The 11,846-nt window shown below is 36.4% G+C and overlaps 2 protein-coding genes across 2 annotated transcripts; both read left to right on the forward strand.

The window, feature by feature from the left end:
- Positions 1-3,091: 3,091 nt before the first annotated feature.
- Positions 3,092-3,354, forward strand: inaF-B (TRP channel auxiliary subunit inaF-B). The gene has a single exon (XM_017613280.1). It carries the CDS (start codon positions 3,092-3,094, stop codon positions 3,329-3,331), a length of 240 nt encoding a protein of 79 aa, XP_017468769.1. The 3' UTR covers positions 3,332-3,354.
- A 5,010-nt stretch (positions 3,355-8,364) lies between these two features.
- Positions 8,365-8,859, forward strand: inaF-C (TRP interacting protein inaF-C). Its single transcript, XM_017613281.1, has one exon. It carries the CDS (start codon positions 8,365-8,367, stop codon positions 8,788-8,790), a length of 426 nt encoding a protein of 141 aa, XP_017468770.1. The 3' UTR covers positions 8,791-8,859.
- Positions 8,860-11,846: the final 2,987 nt, after the last annotated feature.

Here is an 11,846-nt window from a genome sequence, read left to right on the forward strand (position 1 = left end):
GGAGGAAACTATTATGCTCCTGTTGTACCAGTGCCCTGCTCCATCCACACGAAGACTTTCCACTCTTGGTAGGAAATTCTCCGAAAACTTGGGGGACCATAGATGCGGGGAATTCAGGGATCTTCTAAAATGCCTGCGAAGTTCAAAATGGTTTTAGTTAGGATTGAGAGCTGATGACCCCAAATGCGGCATCATAATGGGCCCTGAGCCTAAGTGTATTTTATAGACGTCCGCGACAATCTAACACAACCTAAGTTGGCGCGAAAGCTTGCATGCTGAGTTAATCTAAATAAAATATCTTCTGCATACCATCCTGTAGATGCGCAAACTACCTCGAATGCATAACTCTAAGTATTGCTTAGAAGGCCCTAACAATGATACTTTGATAAATACTAAAAACCGTCATTAATCACTAGATTAGGTTTTAAATCTGGTAAATAACATATTATCCGAAAAATTTTAAAAAGTAGCGGCGAGATAAAGACCTCCCCAGCCTTTGCAACTTCCTATATCGGGAATCCTTCATTTAGTAATAAATAAGTATGAAAGAATGTGTGAGCCTTGCAGCATGAATAACCAGAATGGTAGGCAGTCGAAAGAACTGGCATCCGTTGGAAGCCGTAATATGGTCGCGAAATTATTCAGATCCAGCAGGATTACAGATATATCTCCTCTTCCAGATGGACGTGTTAATATTTTTTATTGTTTGTTGGGGTGGTTCAAAAAACCCCAAGGTTTATTCTATATCGAAAAGTTATTTTGAAATCAAAAAATATTTAGAGGTCGCTCAAAGTTTTCCATGAATTTTATGTTGGAAAAAACAACTTTTCCTAGAAATGCTATAGAATTCTTGAAAATCAATACTTTTCAATCGGAAATACCTGATGCTCTTCGGCAGACTTCCAATAATAATACCCAATTGTTTATTAAACCATTTTGCAATACTAAAAATTTTTTGTTGGTACTCCTTGCATTTTTTGGCGGACCTATAAAATGTAGTTACTGTGACAAAATGGTTAAAAAACAATTTTGAGGGAGCTCCCCTGCTAGAGGAAAAAATAAAAACTTTTTGATTGTCCGATTAAAGTCGACTTTTTTTAGTTATGTTTGGCTTTGCCCAAAGAAAAATATTACGGAGAGAAAACCCCGATAGCTGCTGGGATCGACTTATTAGTAAAAATCGTTTTCATAGTCCGATTTCGGTCATATATATGTATGTATTGGTAAGAGTAAGGAAAAGGTAGCGCTGGAGACGAGTTATCTGTACTAATATATATTTTGAAAGCCGTCTTTTTCTGTAGTTATCTGTACTAATATATATTTTGAAAGCCGTCTTTTTCTGTTCTCAATTCTCGGGAATGGCTGTATCGATTTTTTTTTAAATTTCGTACACCTACTGCAAAATTTCCAAGGCGTCTCTGGATAGTTTAAGTTCACAATTTGACCCGCCAGATGGAGCTGGAGTCGACTTATTACTAAAAATTGTATGCATGATTCGATTTGGCTTATATTTGAAACATGTATTGGTATCGTAAAAGAAAATATTGCCGTGAAAAAATATGCTAACCAAGTGGCTCAGGAGTCAAGGTATTACTAAAAATTCGTATTTATGATGCAATTTGTCTCATATTCGAGATATGTATTGGTTATGGTAAGAGCAATACTTTTATAAAAAGGAGCCGCCAGGTGGCGCTGGAGACAGTTATTACTCACAAACGTCCAGTGAGAGAAAGTGCCTTGAATGTCCGATTACGTCGACCTGCTGCACCACTGTGTTTCAGACAGGCCCAATGAATATGATTTACCAATATTACTCTATGTTATGGCTTCATTCGGAGACACCAGGATTGAGTTGTCCAGGGCTAAATCTCAAATGACCTCGGTTAAGTCAACCACCAGAACTATTGCGCTCTTGATAAGGCCTCTAAGATATTTCGTCTGAAATAAGTCTATGTATATTAGATTTCTGTGGAACAACGATACTCAGCCATTTTGAAATTGTCTCAAGCTATACTGTACAATTTCAAGGAGAGATTCACCATCGAACCGGATCATTGTTGCTCCCAGGGGGTGAAGAGGAAAAAATTCTTCAAACTTATTTCGCTGTACGATTAACCGGGATGTGAAACGCCATATCATTGGGGTAAATTCAACGAACTTCTTCGGCGACATTACACTTTCGTTGGGCTATTTAAGACTGGCTTGGAAGTATGCCTTCCGACCACCAAAGCATAATATAAGCATATAAATCGTGACCGTGAATTGTTGGTGAAAATCTTGGACCAAAATGATTCAATAAAAAATAATAGCTTTGGGTGGGACAAAGTTCGCCGGGTCTGCTAGTTAATACTAAATAAATCCTTAGAAAGAGCGACGACCTTGCGCATCTGCAGTTTTTGAAACAATGAGCTTCATATTTTCTGCAGGGTTCTGTATTTACAGACAGACATACGATTAATAGGCACTCACATACATATCTATGCACGCCTGCAACTAATTAGCGCCTCGAACAAGCCAACTGTGCAAAAGAATAAGAAAAGAAATATGCGAAACCATTGTAGCATAACAAACTCTACAAGCCTGGGCGCATAAGTACATATGTATGTATTATGTATATACTTAGTATATATGTAAGTAAGCGATTTTGTATGGTACATCAGCAATGTGTACAAAGTCTTTCCTATGCGCATACACCAAAACCACAAACTTAAATAGACCGAAATCGCGCCAATATGTACATCGCAAAGCAACAAGAATAAACAATTAGCCAAACCAAACCGCAAAAGTCTACTTTTGACTATACCCGCGCGCCCATTCTGTTCCTCAAGAATAAGTACTACCTCAGCAAGAGTGTCACCAGACATTGAGGCGAAATGAAGCCTCTTTCTTCACAATTTCTTGCGAGTCATTTCAGTTACACTTGAGACATAGTATTGCCGCCGTGGTGAGTGTGATAAGACGGCTAAAAAAACACACACAAAAAAACAAACAGACATACGAAATAACGAAAGTTTCAAAGAAAGTGTTCTTTTTTCGTCGAATTTCGCGGGTTTTCTTTGCTCTAAATCAAGTTAATTAATTACGAGTAGGTATGTCCCTACTGGCACCCGCTGGCGCAGCTGCGGCCGCTGCAGCTAACAAAGATGAGGAAATTACTGTACCAAAATCTGACAGTTTCTTCGAATCGAAAACATTCCGCTTGATCTCCTTGATGCTTTACATGGGCGGCATTAGTGGTTTGGGCATGACATTAGCCATGTATTACTTATTTATTTGGGATTCACGCATGCCACCGTTGCCGGAGTATAAGCACGCGCATCATGTGGGCTAGGAGAAACGGAGAGGGAGAGCGGGAGATAGTTAGACGGAAAAGCGAATTGTTTGCGGAGGGGGAGCTTTAATTGTTAAGTTATATCTAGTGAAGAGATGGGTAAGTATAGCGATGATATAACTGTGATAATACACATATATTTTATAACTATGGGGAAAAATTCACCAAGTGTAACAGAAAAAGTTTCATGTCAGCGATTTTATTCAAACTCTACTAAATTAGTAGTTACTAGCAACCATTGTGTAGGAGGATTATTTTATCGCGGTTTTTTTTTATCGGGTTATACATCCAAAATTTGCAGATTAGTAATTTAGGAGCCATACATTGTTTTATCGACAAGTTTGAATAATTTTTAACGAACTCAAACAAGTAAGAAACTCTAAGTTCGGGTGGAGCGGAACATTAAATACCCGGCGCAAATATNTTTTAACCTTTCCGAAAGCTACCGCTACATGGTAAGCCGGGGGTATCAATTTTGAGTAAATTAGCGTCCTTAAATTTTGAAAAATTGAAGTTTCAAGTATTTCTGTAATTTACCGTTATATGAAAAGCGGCCTCAATTTTAGTCAGATTTCAATAATTTTCAACGTTTTGCTTTTATGTGGCAAGCACAATAACCACACCCAGTTTGGTACAAATTGGTTGAACAGTTACCGAGATACATACATGTGATCATAAGTGGGCGGTGCCACGCCCATTTTCCAAAATTTTATCATAAACGTATTTCTTGATGAAGAATTGTTGCAATCATCAATTTTGAATAACTTAGCTTTAATATTTACTGACTTATCGAAGATTTTGTATTTCTCGAAATTACCGTTATATGGGATGTGGGCGTGGTTATTGTCCGATTTTAGAAATTTTCGGCCAGTTGGTATGCTGTACCAGGACCAACAACTGTGCCAAGTTTGGAAGAAATTGGTGTAGCGGTTACCAAGATATACACATGTAACCATAAGTGGGCGTGGCTACGCCCATTTGCCAAAATTTTGTAATATTCTTATTTTTCGTCTAAAACTCATTGCAAATATCAATTTTGAGTGAATAATCTTCAGTAGTTACTAAAATATCGCAGTTTTCGTATTTTTGAAAATTACCGTTAAATGGGAGGTAGACGTGGTTATTGTCCGATTCTGCCCATTTCCAATACCGTCCGTCCTACGCCCGTAAAAAGTGCGCGTACAAAGAGTTGTTAAGATATCTCAATTTTTACTTTATCGTGTGCACAGACGGACGGACGGACGGACAGACGGTCACCGCTTAATCGATTTCTCTTTTCATCCTGATCATTTATGTATACATTTGTCTATATCTATCTCGATTCGTTTTGCCTGTTACAAACAACTGTTATGTGAACAAAGTTATAATACCCTTGTGCACAAGTTCACTCGGGTATAAATAAATGGTAAAGCCATTAAGATGAGCAGAACGATAAACTTTATTTTCGGTGGAAACGAGAACTACAAGAGTCGTTACAGGCCAAAAGTCACTTCAGACATTTTTTGCAAGGTTTTGTTTAACTTGCTTTCTATGTGGTATTTTTGTAAGGGTCAAATCTTTCCCGAACTAACTTCAATGAAAGATCCGCTACGTGGCCAAGAACTTGAGATATTTAGTAAACCCAATGCATGTACATTCATACATTAGACTTTTGGAAAAATTTACACGAAATATATTTATATTTTCTATCGAATAACATTTATAAAATCCACATACTGGTTTTCGCGATATCTTATTTTAAAAGTTTTGTCCTTTGATAGCTCTTGTAGATGTTGTTTCCCCAAAAATAGGAAAACCAATGTATTTGCCATTTTACCATTTTATCAACAATAAGAGCCCCAAACCTTCGTTGATGGAAGTTGCTTTGAATTTTTTTAGCACCAGTATGGCTTTTATATAAGCCGCTTCTAGGTCTTGTTCAAAATATTTAAACATAACTTACACTATTTTTATATACCAATTTTTATCAATGCTATTTTCAAATATAGGCGTTTATTTTTAATATACAAATTTTTGACAAATTTTAAATAGGTTATAAACACTTAATTAAAAGCAAAAAATACCAACATCAAATGTGTATATTTGAAATAAAGGAAAACTAAGTCGGGGCAATTTTTAATCGATACTTCCAACTTCGATAAAAACCGTTCTCTGATGATGGCATTAAATCGTGATATCAGCTAAACAAAAACTTTTGAGCAGGGATCACACGAATTTGTACATTTTAACAGTTACAGAGTGCTGTTATTTCGAAAGTTTCTATTGCGCTAAACTCATTCTCGATAAAAATTTCTACAAAACACCACTGTGTGCCTGCCAAAATATACAAATCGTGTGATCCCTGCTTTATTAGATTGAAACTCATTACGTATATGCTCCGTTATAAATTTTTACACTAAGTTAATTACTCGTACGCATTGGCAGTCATCAAGGAATCGTCATTTTTTGTTTGTATGTATATGTATGTGTGTATGAATGAACTTTTATGTGTACATAAATATGGCAAAATTGTTGAGACCATTGCCACTGAATTCCACTTTTTTCTTGCCCGGGATTGGTCTTTTCGGAAATAAATGTTATGTTTGTAAATCACGTCAACTACTAAAGGAAGTTTCATTTTACATACAAGGTGGCGCAAAATCAATCATCCAATTTGGTTTTTGAATAACTTTTAATATATATTTGTGCCCATTTTCCATAACATTCCGAAATATTTCCGTGCTGTGTGTGCAGTTGCACCGTTTTGTTGAAACCAAATGTTCTCCAAGCCCCGCTCATCCAATTCCCGCAGTAACAAGTCATTTATCATGGCCCTGTAGCGTTCGTCAGTTACAGTGACCGTTTTGCCGATGACGTCCGCACCACACGTGGCTTTGGGTGGGTGCATCCCACGCGGATTTTTACACGGAGATTTTGCTTAATGACGTAACCGCTTATGTAGATACAAAATCGTGAGTTCAAAATGCACGGAAGACTAAATCCCTGAAGGGCACCCGTTTATGAAATATGCCTAATGTGGACCATACCTCCACTATTCCAAGGTGGTAAGAAAAAAGTCTCCCATGGTCATTTTCCGAGCCTGCTATTTGCGCTAAATCTTCGATACCAATAGGTCAGCACTCCGTAAGCAAAAAAACAGACTCATAATGTCCAAATATATTTTCGTCTGTAATCAAAAGCACAAATTAGAGAACATAAGCCTTTGCCACACTCTCCTCACAGCCTCCATGCTTGGTTTCTGCAAATAATTGAAAGTGGGTTTTACTAAATCTCTGTAGGTTGTTCATAAATATAAGGCATGCACTAGTCAGCAGTGAGCCTGAACTCTAGTCCGAACTAAACACAAATCTTCTTGAGCTGAACTATCTGTGTAACTAAGTGTTAACTCCAAAGGGAAAAAGCCAGACGGCATGGACGAGGACCCTCTTTGACTCTTAATTTGTGCAGGCTATGATCTGCATAACTCCAGGCATCATCAGCTACTCTACTTAATGATCTTAGTGGTAACGTAGATGAACATATTTTCATCCAGCAACTCTTGAATATATAAAACAAGCTTCACTTACCAGCTTCTAATGCCTACAGTGTTGTATCACCCTATCATCATTGTTTTATAATCAGAAATAATCATTCTTAATTTTCACTCTCTTTCACTCTGGACGAGGAGACTGTTTGGATGAGCTTAGAATGGAAGTTCAAAACAATCTGGATGGTGTCCTGTGATTCGACAAAGGATATTCGGGATCCATTCTAAATATTTTTTCCAATTCTGTACCAGAGCGGAGGCCTTGGGTCTTTTGAATCAAAAGTCTCGCACCCGTCGCTGTAAATCTAAGATTTTGAAGAGCCGACCCAGCTTTTCATAGTAACCAAAAATTTTAATACTCAGAATAAGAAAGTACTTTGTATCGAACTTATTTTATTTTTCGAGATATCCTCTTATTAAAATTTTCTTTTGAGATGATGAGACCTGGGACAACAACAATTAGTTGAGAAACTGCTGCTGATATCTTGACGATGACCTCGATCTTACGCACCACGACAATAGGAATAGGATTTAAGTAATGTTAATTGAGCGGCTGAGAGAGCGTTATTGTTGTTGAAAAGTAGACAGTATTCTATCATCAAGCAAAAAATATCAGATATCCCGGAATATTCTTCGCCACTTCTGTGTGATGAAAACATTTGATCAGTCGCGCTGCCCAAAACCCCCCCCTCCCCCTGCTAGGAACATTTTTGATGTGGAGGGGTTAGTCGCCCTTTTTCTGCCGGTTGAGACATGCCTGGATAATGTTCAGTAATCTTCAGCGTCAGTTTAAAGGTTGTCTATTTTCCCACCCTTCGCGATTGGCGATTTATGCCAGATCTTGAACCGCCGTTTTTTTAAATCGCCATTGCCCAGCACTCTGTTTCTACTGTTATTTACATTTTCTCGTCAAATTCCGCCCCGCTGCCGTCCTATCCAACATCGATTGCCTGCATTTTACTGACTTTATACAAAACAACTCATAGCACTAGCTGTCCAACTCTTTGTATCGCCACTGCCGCGTACCATCACTCAATCCCTCATTCACTCACTCACTCATTTCAATTCGTCTGCGGATTAATTTACGCTATAAAAGCGAAATTCAGCGCCATCAAAACTGAAAACAAAAAGTTGACAAGGCAAAGACAAAATGTTTAATCCTATTTCTCGTTTCACTAAATCCCAGGCAGAGTCGCACTAACTAACTAACATTGACAATCGGCTCTGCACCAGCCCTATCGTTTGATGCTTGTGACTCTGGGCACACTTTTCACTATATCTAGCCATATGCAGCTGTTACTGCCACTGACTTTTTGACAGCTCTGCTATGCGCGTGTCGCCGCATTTCTCGTCTCTGTCAATTAATTAACTGTTACGCGAATGGCAATTAAAAACGATTTTGATTTGATTTTTGTCTCTGTTTCGAGACGCATTTAAATTCAGGCGTCAAGAGCAAACGCAACACAGTTAGCACTTTAAACAACGGCTGGTGTGCAACTAAGCAAAAATGTCGGAAAAAAATTTGGCAAAAATAGTGAATATCATTGAAACTAGTGCCAATACGAATAATGATAATAGTGGTGGTGGTGATAATGAAGATGAGGGCGCAATTATGGCGGCGATGGCGGCAGAGTTAGCCGCAGCAACAACGTCAGCAGCATCTGGTTCGCTTAGAAGGGGCGCTCGACCAACAACCGTCAGGATATCTACGGGACACTTGCCATCCTATCGTTTGCATGAAGCCGACGAGATATTGGCACATAAACCGACTTTTTCGGAGCGTTTCATACGCTATCTCATGGTGTTGATCTATTTGTGTGGCCTGTGCAGTTTGGGCTTTGTCCTTTCGATTTATCACATTTTCTTTTGGGACTCACGCATGCCACCGGTGCATAAGAGCATGATTATGAAGAAGCCACCAGGATATGGTTAAAAAAGTGATATAAGAGTGGAACAAAGTGCGTAGTTTTAAATTAAAAACAAAAAATATATGTATATGACATTAGGGTAAACACAAAAAAAAAATATATAAAAAATGTCGAATATCGAATATCGAAAATATTCGTAGATACATACATACATATTTTAACAAATTTAAATCTAAAGCATTATTTACTAAGTGTAATTAATCCTACAAAAAAGTGTAAAAATCAACGAAAAATCATTGCATTCTAGGTAAGTCTCATGAATGTTAAAAAAAGTGCAAAAAAAACTCTTAAGCTTCCTACGCAGTAAGACAATTAGTTAGCGCTATGCACCTTTTAATACCACTCTAAATGCCTTCTGCCGCCCGTCACTTACTTCCGCTACCCTCACGGTGCCACATTCGAGCGCAACCACAGTTATTTGTCCATGTCAGCGATAAGCCTTTCACAACAAATCACAGCCATGTGACGTTATGTCACCCTCGCCAAATCACCAAATCACTGAGTCAAATTGTCAAGCCATTCTTTGCTTTTGTTGTTGTTTTTACTGCACTCCGTTAAAACGTGCCGCAGCAGTGCAACGTTTCTGGCGCTTAGAGCTTTTAACACGCTGCAGCCATGTTTTTGTATTTTCCTTCAGTTTAGCGGTTTGATTTTTTGATTTGATTTGCCTCGCGCTTAACCTGCTAACACACTTTTTCCGGCGCGCGCGCGGTTCGCTTACTCACGAGGAAACCTTGTAAAGCTAAATCGATATGGATTAAATAGTCGCACGCTGGTGTGTGCAAACATGTGAGTGTGAATTCAAAGGGAGTGTGTGTTTGTGTGTGTGTGTGCGAGACCCTCTACTTTACTTTAGTTCTTTTTTTGCAATATTGGCAATCGATGGCGACGGCGTCACCCTTAGTTTAGTTAACTCACTTAAGAATTTTTAAAAGTTGTTGCAAAGAGATTTAATTTAATTAAATACTAGAAAAATTCTTTGAAGAACTTTGAGGTTCTCGATTTTCATTTGTACGCTTCTTTTGAAATACTTTTGTACATTAGTCGAAAAAATTATAGCCGCACCAAATTTTGAAAAGTTTTAAAATATTAGTTTTTGTTGTTATTTAATTTTGGTTAGTTTTTTATAGTTCATTCTTTAACAACATCCGTATAAATACAAGTGAATACCCAAATATTTTTCAATAGAAAATTGCTTTATTGTACCAATCTTTTGACTAAAAAAAATTGTGCCTATTTTTTTATTTTGTACCAATACCCCAATATAAAAATTTACAAATCTGTACAAATGTAACAAATGAGTGACACTGCCTTAAAAATTTATGCAATTAAAAAAGTAAATTCAAAAAAATTTCGTACAAATTTCCATTTTTTAATTAGATTCTGAGTATGCAGTTTTGTAGCTCATTGAATTTTAGTAGAATAGATTTTTTTTAGAATTTTTAAAAAAGCTCGAAATTTGTAGGAAAGTTTGTTGAATTTTTTTTTAATATTTTTTGTTAAAGAATGAACTTTACTTTTATAAACAAAATAACCAAAATTAAATAACAACAAAAATAATACGTTAAAACTTGGCAAAAAATGGTTCGGCTATAGGTAATTTTTTGACCACCGTATGTTTTTCTTTTATATTTAATTGGGCATGCACATTGTACATAAAGGAAGTACATAACAAAATAAAAAAAATTATGTATTTTTTGGCCTTTTTTCAAGTTTTTAATACCTTTAAATCTTAACCCTGTTTATTAACATCTAATTATCAATCAGTCCCCCTACTTTCGTTTTTATTTTTTTTTTTGTTTTTTGACACGAGATTTTTATATACTTGTTAATATTTTTTGTCTTTGCAAAATTAAAAAATTTAGATCTTTAAAAAAAATACTAAACTTCCAAATTCCGACAGAAAATTTTAAATTTTCTTTCTACTAACTTTTAGGTCAAAAGAAAAATGAAAATTCGACTGCTTTTTATTTATATATGTTTTTATTTTTAACAAAGTGTGTAAAAATTTAAAGTTTCCGCAAAAAAAAAACTATTATTACCTCCAAGTTTTTTGTTATTTTTTGTCACTATTTAATAAAAAGTATACACCACATCAAAACTAGGTTCATTTTTTATAGTACTAAAAAAACTTTTTCTGAAACTTAAGAAATATGGCTTAAAAATGTATATAATTTTTACAGTTCCGGTAGAAAAATCTAAAACTTCTTCGCAGATTATATTAAAGCACTTCAAAGTGTACCAAAATAGTAAATAAAGTAAATAAAAAATTAGCTACTTTAAGATTTTTTTTTTTATTTCACTCAACCAAACTTTAGCAATTTTGGGAGTTTCAATTAAAGCATCTCAAAAGTTTTCGAAAGCACAAACAACTTTTCCATAAAACACATTTACCAAAAATTATTTCTGTTTTTTAGTACGTATAGTAGTAAATATGTAAACCTATTGAGTTTCAAAGTAATACACTGAAAATTGAGATTTTGACATTTTTTTTTTGTAACACAGTAAAAGTAGTTTTTCTTCAGAAATCACCGGGAAAAATATCGACTTTAACCCCGTAAGGATTACCACATTCGGTACACTGATGTCTCCAAGACTGGCCATTGCGTTGGTTGGTCGTACCAAGCCCAGAAGGCTTCTTTTCACCAGCATCGGTAAAACTTACTCTGTGCTAAGGTGTTTACATATCATTGAACTATATCCTGAGGTAGTACATACATATATATAGAAATCGGGGCAACCAACAGGCATATATCTACAAACATGTTCCCCAGCAGTAGAGCGGATCTTTTGTGGAAGATAATAGACAAGCCAAGTCTTCCAACTCAGCAGTATCAAAAAGGCGAAACGAGGTTACAAAAAGAGGAGGAACAAAAAACCACTTCGCTGCCTAGGATCACCCGACCTAAAAGGAGATGACCTAAAAAATGCACTCAGCCAAGGAACCGAACTTAAAGATAAAGAATCCAACAGTGGGGTTTTTATTTAAGTGCCTCCGCAAAAATTTAATTATCAAAATAAGCGAATAATACATTTCCTGCATTAGCATGCCATCCATCTT

Source organism: Rhagoletis zephyria, unplaced genomic scaffold (assembly GCF_001687245.7).
Source record: "Rhagoletis zephyria isolate East Lansing unplaced genomic scaffold, Rhagoletis_zephyria_1.1 Rzeph_scaffold_00638, whole genome shotgun sequence".
Classification (NCBI taxonomy): domain Eukaryota; kingdom Metazoa; phylum Arthropoda; class Insecta; order Diptera; family Tephritidae; genus Rhagoletis; species Rhagoletis zephyria.